Raw genomic sequence first — 24,907 nt, 5'->3', positions numbered from 1 at the left:
GGGGAGGGAAGTTATAGACCACAACTCTGCCTCAGTCCTGCTTTTGTTTCTCACCAGATATAATTTTCATTCAGCTTTTCAAAAAGGGCCAAACTTAATTTTTGCTACTAGTGTATTTTAGAAGTACTTAATCAGTACGGAAATCTTTTTAAGCACTTAATTCTATTTGAAAAATTTTATATCCATCCTGCGATCATAAAGTATTTAAGTATTTGAAACCTACTAACTACAGATTAGAGAATCTGAATGTAGTCTTCCTGTAAGGCAAGTAACAGAACAGGCAGTTTGCTTGTTCTCCTCTTTGAAGGAAGACTTTAACATGAGCTGGAAAAATTCAAGCAGCTTGTCAACTTTAGAAGACTTGTTACTTGGCAAAGAGGCATTTCTTTCACATTCATGACTAAGTTGTTATAACTTATTATTTTGTTTAGTGGGACATTCAAGATTAATATAATTATTTTTGTTTCCCATTCAAAGCTTTTTTTTCCTCCTAATTCAGACAAAATCTACATTGACAGAGCTTTATAGCAGGCAGCAGCAAACAGATTCCACAGTCAGCCTAGCAGTTTGCATGGCAGGGGGCACAAAGGAAGCCCAGAAAGCAGTACTGATAAAACAAAAGCAGGTTAAGTACAATTACACAAGTATGACTTCTTTTATCCTCCCAGTACACATAGATGGTAGAATCAAGAAAGAAGTCAGAAATACTCTGAGACATCTCAAAGATGCACCAAAATACACCTATTCTTTTCTCCCTCATCTAGAATGCATGTTGTTTTTTCTTACAAACACCGTTACAAGCCTCTCTAGTTTCCCAGGATTTCACTATGGCTTTTTCCCTGAATTCAAAAAAGCCACTGTTTTAACATGGTGCCATCTAAACCATAATTAGCCTTCTAAAAGGAGTAAAGAATATGCTACAACCATCCAGTCTTACCTTTAATGATATGGATACCAGCTAAGCCATTAAGAGCACACACCAACTGTCGGTGAGCTTCCTCACACTCTGTTCGACATTTCTTCTGCAGAGATGTTAGCAGTTCCTCCATGGTCATGGTGCTGAAATGGAGACCAAATGGCTCAAATTTGAAACAAAACCACAATACTAGAGAAGTAAAACCATCATGCTGTGCAGCGTGAAAGATTGTTACATGCATCCAACATACTGTGCAAATGTTTATTTGAGATTTATTTACTTATTAAAAAAACCCTAGTTGTCAGCTTTTCTTCCAGCTAGAGCTTTACCCTAACTTGAGTATGTCAAGAGGTTGACATCTCCTAAAAATAGAAAGAAATAAGAAACAAGAGGAAATTAGAACTAGGTAAAATAATCCTTCATGGCAAAATATTTTGTTCCTTCTGTTACAGTGGTGAACTGGAAGCAAGCAAAAATAGACCTCATTTTGCTAGAAGCTGTTCAAATGAAAACAGCTATGAGAGACTAACATTTCTCCCCTCCGCTACCAATCTAACCATGCGAAACAGATGAGGTATCAAAGTAAAGAGGAAAATGTGTGGAACGAGAATAGTGAAGATTAGCAACTATCATTTTAAACTTCTTTTTCTATACTTGTTTGTAGTATTCGTAATTCTTCAGAGGAATTTACTCCGAAGAGAATTAGCTTAACATAAAAATGCAGGAAATGGAGAAGTTAGAGGGAGAAGCAAGAACAGAGATGAGAAAGAAAGAAGCATGAAGGATAGCTTGGAGTAAGGCCAAGGGACAAAGAATCCAAGCAGGAAGAAGCCTGATGCAAAGAGACAGGAGAGTAAACTGCAACAACAGTCTACAGCAGCTGACCTGAGACTGCTTCTATGACCAATCGCTGCTGTGAGACCAGACACTACTCCCCTCCCTGAAACTCTGCTCCTCAGCCTCATTCACCTTCAGGAGAAGCATTTACTATTTGGTGTTTAGTGCTGTGGAGTAGAGTAAGAGGTGGCATAATTCCTGAGCAGTCTGGTCCCAAGGTATGCTGGAAGGGTATCCTTGACTAGGCCTTTATTTTACCCTCCTTGCAACACTGTTCCATTTGCAGAAACTGTTCCTTGAGTTTACACTACAGTGTTACACTACAGCACTACACTACATCAGGCTTTAAATCAATACAATCACTATTTATAATTAGCAGAATTCTGCAGAGGTATTGGCAAATACACATAGCACCTGCTGCTCATATTCTGATACTTCTACCACTACTACTTACCTTTCATTTTCAAAACCATCAGCAGTTTCAAGAAAAATTATAAAAGCAAAAGGATGTACATACAAAGTATGCAGTTTGTTACATAGCCTGAGACTACCAATTAAGACAAAAATAGGTTTTTCTTACTCAGTGTAACTAGGGGAACCTAGAAAACTCCCTTTTGAGGGCTGTATTTTTGCTGAGTTAGATGTTCTCATTTACTGTCGTCACTACACAGGTGGGGAAAAAAGGTCATCTAGCATAAAATATGCTCCAAATTCAGCTTTCTTGTTTCTGACCAGTTTGTTTTATCCATATGCTCCAGCATCAACTTTCTTGTTTCAGTAAATTTCTCTTCTTCAAAGTTCCTAGCACTGAATTTCTTCATTATTCTCATACATATAACCAAAGCCAGGAGCCAAATTTTCTCTCTGTTCTGGGAATGTCCACTGCTGCAGTCAAGCTTGCTTCTCAAAAAAGATATATAAATAGTGCTGGGAAATAACTTTTCTTTGTACATATGATTTTAAGAAAGATTTAATTTTCATTGCTAGTTTTTCCACCACAGTTACTATGCAGCTATCATTCCACAAGCATTCCACCAAAATCACCACAGTACTAAGCTATCCCCAGCATGCTCAACTCAGTTTACGCATTTAATTTGTAATCCACTGGCTCATTTTAATGCAAATAATCTTGTATAGGCTGGTGGGAATATTGATTTCTCCCATGTTTGAGTCCTTGCCTCCACACTAGCAGACTGTTAGAAAGTGCTACAGCACAGTGCCTACTATTGGTCCCTGCTGAAGTAGGTGCAAAGTCAGTTACAGCTGCTTAGGCCCTGTAGGTGCCCTGTATGAGAAAGGGGAAGGAGTAGGACGCAAATCTTCATAAAAGGATAGAAAGAGACTGAATAGAATGGATGAACAAGAGCAGGAAACAGTAGAAATAACACTGGCAGTGTTAAAAGTTTAAGTTCTTCCCTACCTGTAGCTTAAAAAAGAAACAACTAGACAGTTCTCTGAGAACCTGGAATGGCACAAGCCCCCTCTAATTGACTGAAAAAGTAGCAGTTACATTTCACAAAGAGTGCTACGACATACTTCTGGTCTAACAAAGACTGAGACCAAACTGGTATTTGCAGGGCACTTGTGAGGAAGATGATCTTGAAAGCGTACAAAAAAAAGCAAAAAACCCCACCCCAATAAAGCATTTGAACAGCTTTCAAGTTTGGACCCACATTTACAAATTCTGCAACCTCACATTAACAACATTTTCTTTGAATTAAAGAATTATTCCATTCTGTTTATTCATTTTGTTCATTGTTCTCATTTATGAACATGAGTTTCGTAAGAGACAAAGAAAATCAGTGGATTTATTTAAAACTGAAAAAGAATCCGGTTTGTTTCCCATTCAGTCTGTCACCTGCAACATCCTAGTATCCATCAGCATCATAAGGTTAAAATGTTACTGCACAAACAACTGCCTCTCAGTACTATGTTCTTTAACACAAGAATTATACTACCTACCCTTACTGCATCCTATTCAACTTCTGAGGTCAGATAGCTTGGTGTGCCATAGTTGCACATTTAATTAAAGCAGCTTAAAATTAGGCTTGTTTGAGAACTGTACAAGATCTTGCACTATTAGGGACAACCAGAGTTTTGCTTTGGATAAAGCAAGCCATTTAAGAAGTGACAGAAATTCACCTTTTCTGTAATGGCAAGAACTCTCCCCGAACAGCTTGTGGATGACAGCAGGCCTGCCTCAGCCGCAGCAAAGGGTACAGAATAGAAGTCACAGTCCTTCTATCTAGGCTACTAAGCTTAAGAGTCCAGTCTGAAATCTTCCTGAGTTTTGCCAATGCATCCTGGCAGCACACCTCGTGCTGGCGATGATAGAAGTGTCTCTCCACAGGAGAAAAGTGAAGCCAGTGTACATTTTCTGTCTGAGGTGGGATTTGAATCTGCAATTAAAAAAGAAAATAAGTAATTTGCAAATAAAGCTATTGATAAGTGTTGTTCAGGAATTTTAAAACCCAAAACTCTTATTTACTTGGTCAATCACATCCTTCTTTGCTGATCTCCACATTATCTTGGCAATTAGACTGTAGAGAGGCCGGGGATTTTTCCTACAATAAGGTCGATATAAAAGTTGGTCCCACCAATGTTTGACCCAGTAAGGATCAACTCCAAGAAAAAGGACTAATCCATACAGATCTGCCAAGAAAAGAAAGTGGTTTAGCACAATGTTTGCATTTTAATACTTCACAATATGCCTCCAAAAAAATTAACTTTCATACAAAGGTTACCAGGCATAAAGCAACTACGTTCTGGCCATTATCTTTTCCACTTGTTTTCCAGTCATTCCCTCACCAAAATAGCTAATTTCAGGTAGGGGACCTGGTGGGGGAAGGTGGGGGTTCTCTCCTTTAGCTAGTTGTTGATTTTTATAGAACTTGCCGGAATATAAGTATTTGTGAGACACTTTCCTAATTTCAAGTTAGGCAGAACAGAGCAATGAATTTAAACCTCTTCAGAGCAGAGGTGAGAGGCAGAAATTACATGGTTGCATATGGTTAACTGGGTTTGCCAGGTTTTTCTAAAACAATATTGCTCAGCATCATTACTTCACAGCCTGCTGTGAACCAACTGTCTGTTGCCCACCATCCTAAAAGGGGCCACAATTCAGAAGACTTTCACTTTTCTACTAAGGCATAAGAAATTAGCAAAACACGTTTATTGTTTTCTTACTAATTGAGAGAATACAGCTTGCTAATTCTGCCCAATTCAGAAACCCATCATTTTTGGGGATGAAATTTAAGGACATACCGACTTTAAGCTTGTATCTAAGTCTTACTGGAAAAATGCAGAAGCACACGTTTAAACGCTGCATGTGGACAATGGAGAAATAGAAATATATGATGGTATTATTCTGTTAGCTTTATGGTAATTTTGGTATTCAGCTGAGAGCCGTAAGACATTCACCAAATACATCATAGATCAGGGGAAGAAAAATCCTGGGAATCATTTCTATGCAGGAAGCAATTCTTTACTCAGAGGTCCTATCCCACTTTATTACAGCAGCTGCAGCACAGATTCAAATTAGTCAGTAGTTTTCATCCCCTATGTGATGGGGGCTGCCTCAGTATAGCCTGAGCACCTGGCCAACATGACATTTCAGAGATGTATTAAATCAACGCTATCACACCTAAGGACTTGAACAAGTTAATCATGACAGTCAAATCAATCACTTCCTTCTATAGTGGTTGCTTTATTAACTATGTATTCTCACAACTATTATGTGTATTTATAAATTTAATCCACAATTCCATAATTAATTAATCTACAATATTGATTTTTACAATAGTGTGGTATCTGAACAATAGTTCACAAATGCACACTAATGCTTACACTGATTTATCCACTTTCAAACTCATTGCCTCAATGTGTACCACATATTCCTAAATCCAAAGAACACAGGGAGATAAAGAAGTCGGTCAGTTCCCTTTCTTTTTTTCTATCTCTGTCTGAAGCCTGCCTACAGAAATGGAGTACCTCACAAAAAGAGACAAGATAAATGACACCTGCTAACATACAGCTCCCTACTCCACACCTCAGTTCATGAAGTCTTTACATAAGGACTTAAGACAGTTTCATAAAGCCTTAGTACGATTTTTAGAATTTATATTCATGGCAGTTGATGCCCATAGTAGTTCATACAGGGCTATGCAAAAAGCAAATACAGCTTTGCTTGCTGTATTTGACAGTTAGAAGGATTCTGTAACCAGAGCAGGCTATCTTTAGCTGCAACTGAGAAGGGTTAATATTTACCCACTGTGCTAAGTGAAAACTGAAGAACAGACTTGAGTCAGCTGTTCGACATACAGCCTCTCTGCTCCCCAAAGTATTCGTCTAACTCAGGGAGATAAAAAGATTTCAGGTCTGCAATTTTTATATTGATACATTTATTGATGGCTTTATTACATGCTTAAGGTTTATGGCTTACCAAGTCAGAGTACCTAATGAATTCAGAGCAAAACTAGCAGACATTTTAACAGCTTCAAACCACTACCTAATTATCAGCGCAAGGAAAATCCACAGATGACACTGCTACATAAAATCTCACCTTCTAATCCTCGCTGCACAGGAGTGCCACTGACACACCAGCGATTGATTCCACTTAAACGGAGTGCCATTTCAGCAGCCTAGCAAAAGAAGATAGAACCAATGGTAGGAAAGGAAAAACAAAGAGTGGAACACAATCTGAAAACACGTGGACCTTATTTTTAAGAAGTCTAAACATCTTTTCAGTAAGTAAGATACGCAGGATTGGTACAATGTATTATAAAAATGTGTATAAAGTTATTGAGTTTTTTTGAAGGTAGCAGAAAGCTGATAAAAGCCATATCCACTTCCAAGTAATAAAGTGTAATTAAGGGTTCACAGAAGGCAAACAGCAAAAAAACCTGTATGTTAAAAAAAAAGTTAAAGCCCATAAACCATTATGTAAGCAGCATTTCTGTCTTCCTGTCTTGGGCAAAAAGACTGGACGAATACTAATTAAAATAATCTCCCTCTGCAGACTGCAGCCCTAGAGTTTGCAGGCAGACTGCTGACTATTTTAGCTTCTAGACCCAAAGGACATATCCATGCCTCTGAACCATGTCACTGAACAGGCTAGTGTCTTGTTTGAAACTATCAAACACCATATACAACATGATGACCCAGTTCTTTAAACTGTCAGTATAGATTATGTTAAGTATTTTTTGAGCTGGATATACTTCACAGTCTGCCAAAATTCCAACAGGAGAACCATTTAACAGTAAATACCTCCAACAGAAAATTCATTTCTAAAGAACAAGCTACAAGGACAAATTACCCAAGTGCAATGTTAAGAGGGGGAAGGGGAAGTCTATTGTATTATTTACAATAAGCTTATCAAAACCTTTTCCAGTTAAATGAATGCATGACTGGGAATGTCATACCTTTGCAGTAGTGCATTCAACCATTTGTGCTTCATCAAGGCAGATCCTCCACCACTCCACTGCTACTAAAGGGCTTGGGATGGCCATGTACCGCTTCTGGTTCCTGAAACGGCGCCCATCTTTGCTGTTACTGTGGGGTATATCTACATAGTTCAGTTCGGTGCGGAGGACATCATATGTGGTGATAACCACCTCCTGCTCTGCCAACATGTGTGGCTGCAAAAAGCCATGCTTCTTCACACCTTGATACACCTACATAGATTTGTATTCAATAGCACAATAGCAAAGAGTGAAGGTAAGAGACACTTTAATAAAAATGCTAAAATACCAGTAGAGCTTAGTATGTGCATGCTTTTAGCAGCGTTGCTCATATAATATGAAACCATTCATAAAACCTGTACTCATATAGTAGCATGGTGGGAAATCCATATAAGTAACACAGATAATAAATGCAATACAGACATTGATGCAAGATTTTTATGTATGATTATTTATATCTTCGCAAAACATTTTTTTTTCTCCTTTGAAGAAAAGAGGACTGCAGTATTTTCTACAACAGTCATTTGTTGCAACAGTTGTTTGCAAGATGAAGTATTCTGTAATGTTGTAGGAGCAACATCATGTAAGTCAGTGTTACACGTCCGGTCCTCTCCTTTACCATAGATGTATTACCTTTCTCCCCGTTGCCCCAAAAATTACATGGATGATTAGGCACAGACCGAAGTATGCAGCGAAATATATAAAAAAAACAGAAATGATGCTCTGGGTAATGTTTTATCTACAAAAAGGATTTCTACAGAGACTCATGAGATAGAAAGAATACCCTAGTAAGAAACATTCCCTGTGCACCAACAGACTATTATTATAAACCCTTCATATTGATATTTGTTCTAATATCAGAAGTATTTTTCTTATCTCGCTCGTCATTTTAAGCATAATCCTTTTGGAAACATACAGCAGTTTAAATAAAAAAATTAACAAGCTAAACCAAACATTTACTATATGCTTCCCCATGGTAGCATTCTATATCTAAGGAAAATAAATACAGCACAAATTATGAGTCCCAATATACTTACAATACCAAAACATGTTATAATTTCAAATAACGTGTGGTACAGTACACAGTCAAAACATATTTTTAGAATAGGAGTGTTTTCTCATCTCCAGGATTTTTAGCTACTAAGAACAATTATTACCAGAGCTATATCTCAGTCGCCTTTTTTTCCTTCTCATACAAACTTTTCCTCTTGCTCCCAATTTACTTGAGGAACCTACTTCAAAATTACAGGCATCCATTGCTTACTTTAAGAATTTTATCATCAGCTACTTCTTTCCACTCATCTAGATCTGTATATTAATCACAATACCAAAATAGATAAGGATTTTTTCTGACAGATACAGGAATATCCCTATCTTTTTTAGAAAGAATCTATATTCTAGTCTCATCTTCAAACAGCTAGCGTCTTTTTATTCCTCTCTCATTCTGCGAGTTCATGATTTATTATACAAGAATGGACTATCTTGGTTAGTGTTTATCTGCAGCTACCTACAAATGCTTTTACAGTTTAAGAAAAATCACACCATCTTTCAGCCCCTCATAGTGTCACAAACCTGAATGTTCTCTTAGTTCACACAACTAATAGTTAAAAATACCAAAATTAAGGTGACCCTATAAAACCTTAGTTGATTTCCCCCCCTCTTTACCCCTTGATGGTCAGCACATGATGTCACTGTTAATTTCGCTATTAACTGTACTTTTTCTTCCAGCAATAATCTTCCTCTACATTTATGCATATGGCAACAGTGTTTCTGTCAACTGAAGGAAACACTTGTAGAAAATTTCTGTTCAGCCCCCAAGTGTGACAACAGACATGAATGAAAGACAGAGAAGGGGAGGGGGGGAAAAAAAGAAAAAAAAGCGCATGCTCGCTGAAGCAACTGTTAAGAAGAAAAAAATAGCTGTCGAAGTCTAATGATCTCTTCCAAGTATTTATGAACAGATTTTCCGGAGGTTTATAACTTGGCCAAGTTCTGATTGTTTTCACAGCAGCAGGAAAAGACAACCTGCCACAAAGCAAGACCTAATGATAAATTTTAATTTCTTGTTCTATTACATAAAACCATTATAATTTCTAACGGGTTGTAAGAATAAAAAACACCCTTCACATGCAATGCAAAACCTGTTAACATGGGAAACTGGTTCTTTGAAACATCTGCACTATTTTCATTTTAACTTTACAGAAAAAAAAACCCCAACAAATTTTCATTTTGAAGCAACACTGAAAGCAAGTCTGGATGACTTGCAGTTGGCAGTTAAAAGAAAACGAAAACAGTGTCTTAGAATGGAAGGTGTCACACAGCTTAAAGTACTGACATTCAGTACTTAAGCTATTTTACTGTTACCATGTAAATCTATTTCTGACAGTTTTCATCAAAACTGGTATAAAACTTGGACTGGGTCCTACAAAAACTGTGCAAGTTTTACACATTTGTTAGTTGCTGCACTAAAGCCAATTAGACTGCTCACACAAATGGCTTACTGGAGGCCTAGAATTCATTTATACATTGGGCATCTATGCGGGATAGCTGAAGGTATCAGATATATCCCTGAATACAGAACTTCCTCTTTTTATCAATATACTATTGTTGTTTCATTCAAAATGTAAGGGATCTATGGTTCTCAAAGCACTTTATCATTAAAAAGGTTCTTGCCTACTAAAAATATGAAGGACAAAACTTGACTACATCATTAATAAAAGACAATGGTTACCCTTGAATACTGTGATAACTATATTAAAAAAAATCCTTAGCCATAGTTACTATATGTATAATTAGGCTTATTTTAGTGATAGATCTATTAGAAATAAAGTAAAAGGACAATACCTGGTCTCCAGATAAACAATATCCTAATAAATAGCGCAGATGTTACAGAGACAACACCCAAGTTGTAATGGTGTTATTCTCAGTAAACACCAAGGCCCAAGACTTCTTTTGTAAAGCCTGAGAACCAGAAATTCAGAGAGTACACTCTTTACCTACTGAAACGTTTTTTTTTATCTAGAACAAAATAAGAAGCAACTGTCAGACAGCTGCTTGGGTGCAAACGTACAGTGAGACGACACTGCCAAAACACCTATAGTTCGGCCTAAGTTCCTTGGTAATATTTCAGTAAAAAACCCCCACAAACAGCCTTTCCTCTCAGAAATCACCTGTTGTTGCAACTGCTCAAAATTTGCTTCCATTTGATAAAGATATCTAGTCCACTGTATCATCTCCCAGTGACCAACTAATAGGGAAAAAACAAAGAACTAAATGCAGACAGTCTTTCTGGGACACCAAAGCACCGTGTGATGCCAAAGCATAGATCTAATAGCAAGAAATGTAGAATTCTGACACAGAGGACAAAGAAACCTCTGAACTTCATGTGATACAGAGTGTCAGACAGGAAGCCCTGAGCCTTGATAAAATAACTCCCCAGCATATGAAGGTATATAATCTTACCAGAACTCGAAGAGAAGATGATCTTACATGCCTGTTTATCTCATCTACCCACTGATGACAAATAGAACTCGGAGAAATTATCAGAGTTGCTCCTGTGGAAACTGGTTTCATTGCCACGAGGCAATGGGGACAGTAGAAGGGCTTGATCTTCAGGTTTTCCTCTTTGTAGTTTACACATTCTGCATGCTGCCATAAGTAACACTTCAGGCACTGCACGCGAGCTTTATAGTCAGCCAATCCAAGCTCACCACAGATGCATTCAAAACGATATTCAGAGGTATTAAATGGAAATACAGAACTGGTATGTTGTACACTACTGCCGGCATGTTCTTGGGAATGTGAGGACTGGTCCTTTGGGATTTCTTGCTGAACATCAGCTGTAGTTTTAGAAACACCAAAATCAGGATGACTGCTCACATCACTGGAGACAAGGAGGCTGCCATGCAAATCAGGAGACTTTGGGACCACAGCTTCCTGCTTAACTTTAATCTCTTTTACAGAGTTCTCACGATCTGCTTCAGATTTCCTGTTATTTTTGCTAGTTGTACAATAATCATGTTCTTCCATGGTGATATCCACCCGTAAAGGGCTTTTAAGGACATTTTCAGAAATGACATCACTATTTCTTGATTCTTTGGTTTGAGTTTTAGCATCAATCAACTGCTTCTTCTGAATGCTTTCTGAAGTCCTTGCTACCTACACAGTAAAATTAACCAAGAATGTCAGACTTTCTCCTCACCTTTTTTGTTTTTGTACATATAAATACATCAAGACATAGATATTAAGATTTTATATCAATTTCCAGTTTGAGGATTTGGTTATGTTTACCAGTGTTTAAAAGACAACTTCACAGTAAGAACAATACATCTGCCAGCCCCCGCAGCTCTATTTCCAAAGATTTATGACAGATGTAGTTAATATTTTAGCCCCAAATTTGATCTACTTACAATTTCTGCTTCTTTGTTCATAAATGTCAAAGCAAATGCTGCAGTTTTTTCATTTTTACCAATAAGCCAGCGTCACTGAACTAGTGCGCGCAGACAACGCAGCTGAGAGTAGCATGCAACTGGTAGAAACAAGATCTGCCTCTGCAACATTCTTTGAAGTACGGCACCACATTTTACCTGCTCTTTGGTTCTTTCTCGCCTCTTCTGTTCCTTATAATTCTTTCCCAGCTTGAAAGACCCAGCCAGACCATGTCCTTTGACTTGCTCTACTACTTGTTCTGCGATTAGTTTTTCTAGAGTTCTTTTGAGAAGCCGCCTATTTCTCTGTATGTCATACCTATATATAGCACTGATGTATTTAAATATTGCAATAATGGATGCTCCTTTCTTCACATTCATTTCCTTTACAGCTGCTAATATCATCACTCGTAAGCCTATATGTAGAATCAAAGCAAAAAAACTTACAACTCGGATAAAATGAAAGTTACCTCAGAGAATGCATATTAAGGAACTCTAAACACCGTGTTCATCTAAAAAATGCAAAACAAAGGCAGCAGTTTTGACAATGCTTTACTTGAGGTAGCCCTACAAATCGCTATTTTTTAGTGATTCTAAGACAATATTGAATAGCAGTAGAACAAGTCACTCAATTTTCTTACTGAAGCTTATAAAGAGACAGTGTATTTCAGTTAAATGCATAAACTCTCTTACAACGACCTTTAGTTAGATGGAGCTCTGTAGCACTGAGATCTGAGTTGGTAACTTTACTTTTAACCACGGATCACTTGTTTGTAGCATGCAATCCTACATCACAGTGCTCAGCAAAAGAGTCATTTTATTCTCCAGAAGCAAAGAGTGACCTTGAACTCATAGACAGTAGCCAATATAAGACTTATGCCAAAAGCAAAATCTTTTTAAAAAGTCATCAGAAATACTTACTGGGATATTGTATTTTTTCCTTCAATTTGAGCTCCATTTCCTTTGTTTTCTTCTTTTTATTTCCTTCTAAAGGTTGAGGTGGAACAAAGAAGTTCACGAGCTTACCCTAATGCAGACAACATTAAGTAGTTATCAGCTCATGTCTCTTCACTGAGTAATTCTGAACTTCATTAATCTTTTCACATTTGAAAATAAGCATGAGCTGCTACAGATGTGTGCTTTGATCTCGCTAATTTGCTCACATAGCTCATTTTTAGCATACAGTCCAGTTTCTTGGCAAACGGTGTTCAGCACCCTACACTGAGAACAGAAAGAGGAGCCCTGCAAGCCGCTTGGGTCCCCCACTACTTCAGAATTAAGTTGCAGGAATCTACAGCTGTGAGTGATCTAGGTTACTGATGGAGGGAGGAAAATATATATATTTAATATATAGCTAGAAACATAAAAGGAGGTAAGCAATATAGACTAAAAAGCCCTAGTTAGTTGTATAACAAGTAAGTTTCTCTTTTTAGGGATTGCCCCAAAAAAATTTACTCTATTATTAGTGATTCAGGAATAGTGATTTAATTTAAGGAGATGTATACTCAAGAACCGGGATATAAAAAAGAATCCCAAAGCTGGAACAAATGCAGTACCAATATTTCTATGATTAATTGCTTTATAGCTGTATTCATTGACACTTCACTCTTCCCTGTCCAATTGGTTGCTTTGCAGAGTTCTTAAACAGTAACTGCAATGAAACTTCAGACACTGTTTGAGCCCTACAGTGAGTTGAAATACTTGGAGTAACTCTGACATTGGCTTACACAAGCCAGGAGTCATCCAGAATAAAATTCCACTCTGTTGGAATAAAGCACTTTTGTTTTGTTTTTTTTTTCAGGACATCAAAGACATTCTGTATGTGAAGACAAGAAAAATACAGACGACAAGGCCTTCTGGATGAGTGGAATAGTGCCTTTTAATTAACCACAGAAAATGTCATATAATTCTGTTCATAAAGATCCCAAAATATTAGCTAAGATGTCTGTCCCAATTACTCATATCATGAAACAGTTTCGTAACTCGAACTCTCCGAAAGCTATGCTCTGTTGCCAGTTGATGTCCAGATTGCTTTAGTGCTAATACTCCCCTCTTCACACTCCTCAGTGCTGACCCTCTGATACATTTAGGAAGAATCTTATTCTCTGAGAATTGGGTCTTTTTAACTGATGAAATTAGAAGCAGGCAGGAGATCATTATGAATAGATGTACAATGAAACCGGCTGCCATGAATTCAAAAGGATGGAACCCACAGAAGTGGTAAGAGTTTACTTAAGGATAAAGGTTCTCTCCCTTCAGAGAGAATTTTTGGTTTTAGTGAATGTGCTAAGTTTTCACAGGATGCATGATGAGGAAAGTGAAAAGATGGAAAACTGTTGCTAAATAAGCCCATTTATTATATGAAATAGAGGGGGAGCAGAAATCTTTATTCACTGAGTTTAAATCGTCCCTATTTTAGCACAGAACATATGTTCAATGGATGTTTGATACTCATAAATACAATGAAGTGAAAGGAAGAATGATTTCCAACACAGTAGACTAAATTACTGGAGTACTACCAACAGCCTATTAACAGCGCAGTTGCCTGCTAACACCCTTCAACAATGGCAAACTATCAGTTGCTTCTCATGCAAACCATTCCACTATTTATGCCACCAAGTACCACATCCTACAAAGCAAAAACTTCCACTGTATTTTAATCCAGCTTTAAATCTGGACTTCTATAAAACAGAAAACAACAAACTCAAGAGAAGTGCATTCCCATTAATTCTGAAAAGTATTTTCTTCGTACTAAATCTTATCCTGGTTTTCTTACCTCAGGTAATGTCAGATCATCTTGTTTAATGTCTGGTCGGGTATGAGTCAGAATAAGAGCCAACACTTCTACTGTTTTTCCAAGACCCATCTCGTCTGCCAAAATACCTCCAGGCCACTGGGGTCCAGCAATCGGATATTCACGGATAATACTAAAATTCAAGTACATTCCCAAATGAAAGTCAGTAACTATAGAATGGTGTGACAGAGAAGCATGTGTTCAGGGACACACACAGTATAGCTTCAGCAAGGCAAAGTTTGTAAGGTCAGGCAATATCTTTTATTAGATAACCTGAGATTGACAAAAGCTAGCAAGCTTTTTGGGTGTACAAACCTGACCAAGAAGAATACGTATGCCGGAAGTTTTTGGATTTTTTCCCCTTCTAACAGGCCTTGCCCTGCTAACCTTAGCATATCATAACATTAGTCTCCAAAAAATTGAAATATATTTATATTCACATGTGTTAAAAGATCTGAAAGTTATATAGGGAAAAAATAAAAAGCAAACTAGCAATCAAAAGATTCTATTCTAACCAAATTAATGAGAAAAGTGAAACAGAATTAGTAATGCAATACCCAGCATTAATAAAAAGCATTATACTGCCTCCTTCCTTTAGATATTAAAAACATTGGACCAGAAGGCCGAAGCCTCCAACGCTCTAATTTAAAAAAATGTTAATCTTAAAACCACAAATTTACATTAAAATAAAAAAAGCTTTAAGAATTATGTCTTCAACTCGACATTTACATATTTACCTATGCATTATATACTCCAGTTTGCCTTTTGTTTTTTTCAAATTAAAATATCACTGTTCTAATTCTTTAGTTGCTAACTGAAAAATGACAGTTATGGATTATCTTATATCCTCCAGGCAAAAGCTGCCAATAAGGTTTTCACAAAGTACAATCTTGAGGTGTTCTCAAAAAGAGATAACTATAAAAACATACCAGCCAGTAAATGGATTATAGTAGATTTTTACTCCATCCAGAGTGGTGACCTCCCGCCACAGGAAGTGCAGTGCATCTTCTATGGAGAAAGAGTTCGTGTTACTGTTATGAGGTTTCTTTATAACAGCACGCTGCTTAGAATTGCTCAGCCTTATTGTGACATTTAGAGACAAAAAGCAGATGTCTACCTCCACAGTGCTTCATGACCAACAAGATACATCAACTGCTGTTCAGCAAAGTTTAGTTTATCATTTAGTGTACTAACCAAACAACAGCTTTTATAAAGATAACAATGAAATAATTAACAAAGCTTGTAATCAAACAGCAAGAAAACATTACTGCTGACAATACAGTGCCACTTTCCTCAATTATGCAAGTTTTCCAGACCCATATACTTGCCACTGCTTGGAGTGCTTGTGAGGTTCTCTCGGTGAAGCATCCAGTTCACCGCCTCACTTTGGTATGGCCTCAGAATAGGAATTAATGCAGGATGCTGCACATCCTCTCTCAGTAACTGGATATCCTGCTGATGGGTTTGCCTTACAAAGTCATAAAGCTCTTCAATATTTTGCCGCTCTAGTTCCATGTCAGATTCTTCCTCATCTTCCTCCAGCTCATCTGCATACACCAAATAATTCAAGACACGCATTACCAACCAACTTTGGTCAACATTTCAGTAAATCTTGCTGCAACGTACTTAGTTAACACATGAAAGCAAGCAAAGCAAAACATCATTTAAACATATGCCATGACTGCACCTGACTCTGCTAGCAGCAGTAGGAAACAATGAGCACTACTTTCCTGAAAGTTAAGATTAACATGCTATGGCGATCACAGAGGTATACATAATCAGCAAAGCCCTTCCTTTAGAATTTAGAGACAGAATGACCAGACCTTATTTATTTAATGAAGACCTTACACTAAACATTTCCAACTGATACAGAACCACAAGTAACTCACAGTTCAGATTTAAATGTTAACATGGGTCAATGATCTTATGGAAAGGGAAAAAACACAGTGGGTTGTCAAGGATTTGTACAATTTTCATGAAATAAAGCCTTTCTTGATAAAACAACATATTAAAAAAAAAACCCAAAAAACAAAAACTCAGGAGATTCTCTTCAGTGATCTTTCATGTTAATTTTAAATTATCCATCTGGATAAGAAAATTGTAGCAGTAGGACAACACGAAATTCCGACCACTTGCATCATTGCAAAAATTCAGACAAGGCATACTTTAGAAATTAAAATCCCACCTCAAAGAGAAGTAGGTACCCTCTAGGAGAGAAGGCCTACCCTTCTTTTCTACCCTCTAGGAAAGAAGGCCTTGTGCTTATGTATTTTTCACATAATTTGGATATATGGGCATACACGGAACTTATGCACTGTAGAACAAAAATTCATGAAAAATTCAAGGGTCAGCATTTTAGGAAACTGAGGTAAGATGAGGGAACAAAAGACTTAGAGGACAAGTTTTAACAGTGTTTTAGTTCTCAAGTTAAAAACATCAGTACCAATAAAACAGCTGTACAACTCTACAATTCAAAGAAAGATACTAATCCTAGCTAGTATTGGAGATAAAGCCACCTTGCAGAATTTTTCTCAAAAAAAAAAATAATTTAGAAGCAAGTCAAGGCCAGCATTTTCAGCACAAAGTGACCTTAAGGTGTATTTAAAAGTATAATATACTGATAAAAAGAGTATGGCAGAGCTAATGGCAGGCACAATTAAATCAAATTATAATTACGTTGCCTCACACTAACAAAGAAGAGATGCACCTGACACAAACACCAGAGAGCTTAATCTTAAAATAAGGTTTGGGCACTGCTACTAGGATTCTCTTTCATGGAAAGCAAAAGCTTTCTTTCATTCAAATGAACGGTGAAGGTGAAGAATGGTTTCCAAAACAGCAGGAAATGATGTGCCTATGTATCGCAGCCATCAGTGCCCTCCCCTAATCCTTTTAAGTCAACGGAACAATTCCAGTGCTTCACAAGGGAAAAGAGAATTCTGAAAGACAGTAAGTTTATATGTACAGTTTTCATGAATTTATAGAAAGATGTGTAATGTAAAGAAGGCAACCAGAGTGCACATGTGGGGTTATTAATGTTCCAGCCAAACGAAAAGCACCAAGCAGAGCATGCAGCTTTATATACTACAGAAACCGTTCCAAGGGATCCTCTCACACACATTCCTCACTTCACAGAAAGAACAGAGAAATTAGAGTGATTGTAGAGTACAACCTTGATCAATGAAGTTGATCTATAATGACACCTATCATCATACTTGCTAAAATAACAGTTTTCAAATCTCACCTTTCATAGCATAATAAATCGACTTCTATATAAACTAAGTCTATCCAGAATTTTACAGGGGAGCAAAGACTACAATATACTTTAAAGTAAAATGTTTTTTCATACAACTGGATATGTTTTGTCCATACCTTTCTTGTTTTGTTCATTCTCTCAAAGATTTTTCTTTTTCCTGATTAAATTGTTCTATGTACCACAGGGACTTTTAAAAGGATGCTAAGGAAGTTTAATAAGTAACTGAGAGAGAGGTAAACAGTGAATATTTAATTATGCTTTCAACCATTTCAAAATGCAATTCAATTATATAGCTTTCATCTTAGTATTTTTTACCTTTGAGAAACAGATGGTACTGTACTATCTAAAAATTCAGTTTCTCCGATGTTTCATCATCAAGTATTCTACTTAATCCCTTCAATGACTGAACTAAAGTTCTGCTATTGCATCTGTAGTAGGATCTTCCTGTTTTATCTGTAGAGCAGTTTCCAGACTGCTGCATAAGAATATCTACATCAATGAAAATGTAATCTTTTCCCCCTTTATTCTAGATTAATGGAAAACCTGTTGCTTCACATTTGGTATTAAAAAAATGCCATACAAAGACCAAAAAAATTCTTCTTTGTACAGAGAATTTATTCTTCTGAAGAAAATTGAAGGAAAATGGTATATGGTATATGCCATTGTCATGCTACTGTATGTCATACTATAGTTCCATGAGACTATGCGAAAACAAACTCTGAAATATTTACCATTCACTAGAATAAATAGCAGTTAAACAGACATTTTAGTCTTTTTTTTTATTTTAATTATAAGACTATGGGTTTTTTCATATTAAGAAAGCAGCTAGCTGGATCTGTAAGTGATCTATCTATGCCTGTGTGTTCACTGAAGCAACAAGAAGCGACATGTAATATTATACAGCAGATACTGTATACCAGCTATTCATTAAAGCAAACAAATCTCTGTAAACAATTTCTCAAAAAAGTGGTTAACTCTACAATTAATGTTCAAAACTCATGAAGCTTCTGCATATTAAATATTTTGTCACTCTTTTGCAGATTCATTAGTGCTTGCCCATCCTATGCTTGCCATAACTTGAGATGGAATTCCTGCCACGAAGTCCCAAAACCATCTAGAAGGATATTAACAGGATGAATGCATTAAGGAAAACAAATATATAAAAAATAAATGTAGGGATAGAGAGGTCACGTCCCTTTATTTGTTTAAATCCTTGTGTGCAACTCAATCAACACAGGAATTTGCTCATCAATGGGGAGAACAAGAAGCCTCATCTTGGAACATTGCTGCGTAGAGTTCATTTTAGATGGAAACTGGTAAGTGTTAAAATACATACTTACATGCAGTTTTAAAAAAAATTTCAATTAATTCTGTTTAAAAACAGGTGAAGTTCAAACACAGACTAAGTTGTTAGAAATGGAAATCAATTTACGCTTCTTAAGAGGAATGCATTCATCGGCGTAGAATCAAGGCTATATTATTTTATGCTACATCAAAAAGTACATGCTTAAAAACTGTCAGAAAATGTAACTGGTTTCACAGCGTGTAACCGCCTGGGGTCTTCCCTCCCAAATCTCTTCCATTTCTGTGACATGCTTTATTTCTGAATTTGGAGCATAGCATAATGCACACTATGGACTTATATAGTGGTTTAATGATCCTGTTTTGTTCTCTAATACTTTCAGGACAATTCTTTACCTTTGATTTGGTTTGACTGACACTGAACACTAAGTTGATGCATTTACTGAGCTATACACCTACCTACTGAACTACAACCCTACTTGCAGCAGTTAGCAAAGAGGTCATTGTTTTTTTTCTAATGTGAAGTAAGGATTTTTTTTCTTCTGCATCACTTTATGTTTATCTATATTGAATTTATACTGAACTTCCATTGCCTGCTTGCAAGCTTTCAGTTGTTCTTCATCTCTATTATGCTGAATAATACATTGAAGTTTGTTGATGATACCAATTTACAAATATATTAATGACAAGAAGAGAGCCAAGGAGAATCTCCATCCTTTATTGGATGCGGGGGGGAACATTGTCACCGAGGATGAGGAAAAGGCTGAGGTACTTAATGCCTTCTTTGCCTCAGCCTTTAGCAGGCAGACCGGTTATCCTCAGGGTACTCGCCCCCCTGAGCTGGAAGACAGGGATGGCAAGCAGGATGAACCCCCCATAATCCAAGAGGAAGCGGTCCACGACCTGCTACGTCATCTGGATGCTCACAAGTCTATGGGGCCGGATGGGATCCACCTGAGAGTGCTGAGAGAGCTGGCGGAGGAGATAGCCAAGCTGCTCTCCATCTTCTATCAGCAGTCCTGGTTAACGGGGGAGGTCCCGGACGACTGGAGGCTGGCCAATGTGACGCCCCTCTACAAGAAGGGCCGGAAGGAGGATCCGGGGAACTACAGGCCTGTCCGCCTGACCTCGGTGCCGGGGAAGATTATGGAGCAGTTCATCTTGAGGGCGCTCACAAGGCAGGTGCGGGACAACCAGGGCATCAGGCCCAGCCAGCACGGGTTCATGAAGGGCAGGTCCTGCTTGACCAACCTGATCTCCTTCTATGACCAGGTGACCTGCCTAGTGGATGAGGGAAAGGCTGTGGATGTGGTCTGCCTGGACTTCAGTAAGGCCTTTGACACCGTCTCCCACAGCTTTCTCCTAGAGAAGCTGGCGGCTCATGGCTTAGACAGGTATACTCTGTGCTGGGTAAAAAACTGGCTGGACGGCCAGGCCCAGAGAGTTGTGGTGAATGGAGTTTAATCCAGTTGGCAGCCGGTCATGAGCTATGTCCCCCAGGGCTCAGTTTTGGGGCCAGTCTTGTTCAATATCTTTATCAATGATCCAGACGAGAGGATCAAGTGCACCCTCAGTAAGTTTGCAGACGACACCAAGTTGGGTGGCAGTGTTGATCTGCTCGAGGGTAGGAAGGCTCTGCAGAGGGACCTGGACAGGCTGGATCGATGGGCCAAGGCCAACTGTATGAGATTCAACAAGGCCAAGTGCCGGGTCCTGCACTTCGGCCACAACAACCCCATGCAGCGCTACAGGCTGGGGGAAGAGTGGCTGGAAAGCTGCCTGGCGGAAAAGGACCTGGGGGTGTTGGTCGACAGCCGGCTGAACATGAGCCAGCAGTGTGCCCAGGCAGCCAAGAAGGCCAACGGCATCCTGGCCTGTATCAGAAATGGTGTGGCCAGCAGGAGTAGGGAAGCGATCGTGCCCCTGTACTCGGCCCTGGTGAGGCCGCACCTCGAATACTGTGTTCAGTTTTGGGCCCCTCACTACAAGAAGGATGTTGAGATGCTGGAGCGTGTCCAGAGAAGGGCAACAAGGCTGGTGAGGGGTCTGGAGAACAAGTCTTTTGAGGAGCGGCTGAGGGAACTGGGGTTGTTTAGCCTGGAGAAAAGGAGGCTGAGGGGAGACCTCATCGCTCTCCACAACTACCTGAAAGGAGGTTGTAGCGAGGTGGGGGTCGGTCTCTTCTCCCAAGTAACTGGCGAAAGGACGAGAGGAAATGGCCTCAAGTTGTGCCAGGGGAGGTTTAGATTGGATGTGAAGAAAAATTTCTTTACTGAAGGAGTGGTTAAACATTGGAGGAGGCTGCCCAGGGAAGTGGTTGAGTCATCATCCCTGGAAGTATTTAAAAGACGTGTAGATGAGGCGCTTAGGGACATGGTTTAGTAGGCATGGTGGTGTTGGGTTGACGGTTGGACTCGATGATCTTAGAGGTCTTTTCCAACCTTAATGATTCTATGATCTCACCAACCACTGTATTTCCCAAAGCATTAGGAATACATTAAGTTGCACATGCCTTTTGTGGGCCTTGACCGGTGATCTTCATACACATTAACAACCATTTATTTCTATTCTCCACACCCTCTATTCTACTTAATCATTTACATGGCATTCATTGGCATAGAATCAAGACCATATTAGTATTTTACACCATATCAAAATGTACATACTGAAAAATGGTCACAAAATTTACCAGTTGGCAACACAGCTCCTTATGAACCTAAGCTTCTAAAAAGGTAAGTAAAGGCATAACAACCCAATCACTCAGGTCCACATTCTTGCTCTAACTTTGAGGGGCATGTCTTCCCTTTCAGAAGCTATATTGCCTCTTCACCTGCAAGCTATGCTCAACGATGTAGTCCATAAAAATCTATCCTTTAGTGTACTGAGGACAAATGCCCCAAGTTCCAGCAGAAAATTATTCTGGATCTCAAAATAGGTCACTGTTCATTTTGTCTGTAAACAACCTCCTTCCCCAACTCCTCCACAATGAGAAGATACGCAGAGAAGAAAACTGTGCTTCCTGCTATAGCATTACTCTATTTGAGCACTCTTTCATATGCCTTAGTCATCTCAAGTCTATGAATTCTCTGGCAGATATCCTGCTTCTAATGCATTCATGATAATGTATTTCTCCTAATGCATTTAAAAACATTACTATTCATTTCTATATCTTAAAATATTTATTCTTCAGACTTCTTTTTGGATGTGCTTTATTGTGCTTTTAAACCTAAACTGACAGATCTGCTTCAGTCAGATTACTTAGTTTTTTGAAGGATGACTTCTTATGTACAATATCTTCCCCTCCCCACATACTTAGTTATACTGGCCCTTCTCTATACTTCTCTTGGTATATCTCAAGTCTTTCCTGACAGCTGCACATTTGTTCTTTGCAGCAGGCATGGATGTACAGATTTTATTCTGTTAACTCTTCCTTTTAGCTTTTCTTTAGCAAGTTGCCTAATTTTTTACACAATTCTGCCTTTTGAAATTAAGTACAATTATACGGGGGGTGCTAAACTTCTGTTGCTGCTGCAAAAACACTGAAACTCAGTATATTACGGTCACTGTTATTGAGTCAGTCTTCAAGTAACATTCTGAATCCACCCTGCACTCAGACACAAGACCAAGGTTGGTTGGGGTTTTTTTGGTTTTTGTTTTGTTTTTTTTTTTAAGAGTTTCCTAAGCCATCACACCATAAAGCGGTCATTGATCACCCTAAAAATCTGTACCACTACCGAGTATAATCTGGCAAATATATCTTCAATTCCAAAATGACGACAAGGCCCATATTTGTAAGTTTGCAGTGATGTATTCTTAAAACTGTCATAAAGGTGCATTTTGTGCTAGTTTACATTATAACTGCTTTAAACTATAAACAAAACAGAAATTCTGTTGCTACAGTTGTGTGTTAGACACCAAACTAGGAACAAAAGCTTTCCAAATTTAGTTCCTGGTTCTTTTAAACAGTTCCTGTGTAACTTGGACAAGCTATTGTAGATCTGTTCAAACAACCCACACAAATCAGTGAAAACTGTATTTACTCCCAAAAAGGTAAGGACTCAAACTTCTATGTGCCTCAGTGCCTTATCTGTAAGAGAAGGAATATTACCACCTGTAATTTGACCATAAACTAATTAGCATATGATTAATGGTCAGATAATAATATGGACAGAATTACCTAATTACATTACCTTGAAAATAAAGTGGCTCTACATGGCAGGAATAGCTTACTGTTTTCCCTCACATTGAAAACTACTAAAAAAAAGACAAACTTTATTAACAAAAATTATTCATCAACATTCAACTGAATTGCATTACCTGGAATTAAAAAACTATAGAACTTTTCCATGAGTTTCTGAATCAGCTGATTAGCTTTTTTGGGTCTTCCACCTCCATCACTGAGAAACTCTGTTTTACTTAGCCCAGCTTCCAGAAGGTAAATTCCAACCTGTGAAATGGTTATACAGTTAATCGTTTAATTAACTGTTAGAATGACAAGAATATTATAAACAGGAGAGTATGAAAATAACAACAGTGCTCTGAAAATTAGCAGATGTAGACAGATATAATAAATCTACTAAAATCACCATATAGAAGATACAGTACATTGCAGCTAAAAGCTTCTGCGATTCCTTCAGGTAATGCATTACTAACGGTGCAACAGTAAAAAGAAATTTTTAGGAAAAAACACACTGAAAATATTTACAAAAGCATGTAGAAACTATATATTTGCAACACATTATAAAAATATATGGTAGCTGCCAGACTTCGTTGTTCGGCGGTTTTTATTTTATATTTCAAACAAGAAAGAACTTTTAAAATGCAAAACAAATATATGAACCCCTACCTTTAAAGCTTGAGCCTCTCCAGGTCTTTGGTAAAGTCCAATTATCTTTTTCTTTTGCAACCATCTCAAGCCTTCCAATATTTCACCACCTAAAGTTGGTTCCACCAAAATACGTTGTTCATAAGCACCCAGGTATTCTTTCGTTTCATTACTGTACTCTTCTTCACTTCTTTCATGAACACAGACCTGCAGCTGATCATCAGAGTCTCCTCTCATCAAAGTAAAGCCCCTTTCATGGAAGTTGTCAGTTAGAATTTGCTCAGAAGGAAGATGAAGAGCAAATTCTCCCAACAAAGCTTTCCAGGACCCATCCGCACGGTATGGCAAGACTATAATATTTAGCTGTACTGACACAGGAGTCAAGATGGAATAAGAGTCGTCTTCATCATTAACTGTCAAAAACTTAACAGATTTTGAGCCACTGCCTTCTTTTTGAATAACATCTTCATCAGTGCTATCATCATTTATAACAATGAAGGATGCAGAAGAAGTGCTTGGACCTGGAACGTGGTCCTCATTTGTCATTTCATCATCTAACGTGATCACCTCATTTCTCCGGTCTTCATGCATATTCCAGCAGAGCTTTTTCTTCTTCTCCTCATCTATTTTTGATGGAGGTGCACGTTTTCGACGACTGCTCATTTTGTCGTTGTCTCAACAGTATTTTCAGTCTCTGCGAGATGAAGTAAATTAGTCAGCAACGAGTATTACAAATCAAATGCTCACACTGATATTTCACTGTGCAGTAGCTGTTAAACTTGCAAAAGGTTTGGACACAGACATATGCACTAAGAAATCAAACTGTTCAAAAGAGACTTAGTTTTACAGAGCCTCTCCTGTCCCTGTGCCATCACACAAAGCTGGACGTGAAGCATTTGCCTTGTACTATATCTTATCATTTTGCCAGACAGCTACAGACAGAGATCAACAAGAATGCTACATTTCACAGCTGTTACTCAGAATCTTGTGGGACAGATATAAAACGAGAAGCAGTGGAATCCCTCAAAGGCAGGGGTGGAAGGAGACGGCAAAAGAAACTCCACAAACAGGAGTGCAGGAGCTACAGGAGA

At 38.1% G+C, this 24,907-nt stretch overlaps 1 protein-coding gene across 1 annotated transcript in view; it reads right to left on the bottom strand.

Annotated features, from left to right (window-relative positions):
- The window catches only part of SHPRH (SNF2 histone linker PHD RING helicase, E3 ubiquitin protein ligase), a 55,327-nt gene extending 30,825 nt beyond the window's left edge, over positions 1 to 24,502 (bottom strand). The window contains exons 1-13 of the mRNA XM_009325423.1: positions 23,838 to 24,502; positions 23,309 to 23,438; positions 15,762 to 15,980; positions 15,363 to 15,441; positions 14,416 to 14,566; positions 12,561 to 12,666; positions 11,799 to 12,055; positions 10,675 to 11,370; positions 7,174 to 7,425; positions 6,315 to 6,393; positions 4,242 to 4,405; positions 3,896 to 4,152; positions 938 to 1,059 (exon numbers count right to left, since the gene is read on the bottom strand). Coding sequence (XP_009323698.1) covers positions 938 to 1,059; positions 3,896 to 4,152; positions 4,242 to 4,405; positions 6,315 to 6,393; positions 7,174 to 7,425; positions 10,675 to 11,370; positions 11,799 to 12,055; positions 12,561 to 12,666; positions 14,416 to 14,566; positions 15,363 to 15,441; positions 15,762 to 15,980; positions 23,309 to 23,438; positions 23,838 to 24,479 — 3,154 coding nt within the window. The 5' untranslated portion in view covers positions 24,480 to 24,502. The remainder of the gene's footprint in view (positions 1 to 937; positions 1,060 to 3,895; positions 4,153 to 4,241; positions 4,406 to 6,314; positions 6,394 to 7,173; positions 7,426 to 10,674; positions 11,371 to 11,798; positions 12,056 to 12,560; positions 12,667 to 14,415; positions 14,567 to 15,362; positions 15,442 to 15,761; positions 15,981 to 23,308; positions 23,439 to 23,837) is intronic.
- Between the last annotated feature and the right edge of the window lie 405 nt (positions 24,503 to 24,907).

This window comes from Pygoscelis adeliae, unplaced genomic scaffold (genome assembly GCF_000699105.1).
Source record: "Pygoscelis adeliae isolate BGI_AS28 unplaced genomic scaffold, ASM69910v1 Scaffold300, whole genome shotgun sequence".
Classification (NCBI taxonomy): domain Eukaryota; kingdom Metazoa; phylum Chordata; class Aves; order Sphenisciformes; family Spheniscidae; genus Pygoscelis; species Pygoscelis adeliae.
This window is presented reverse-complemented; position numbering and strand designations above follow the sequence as displayed.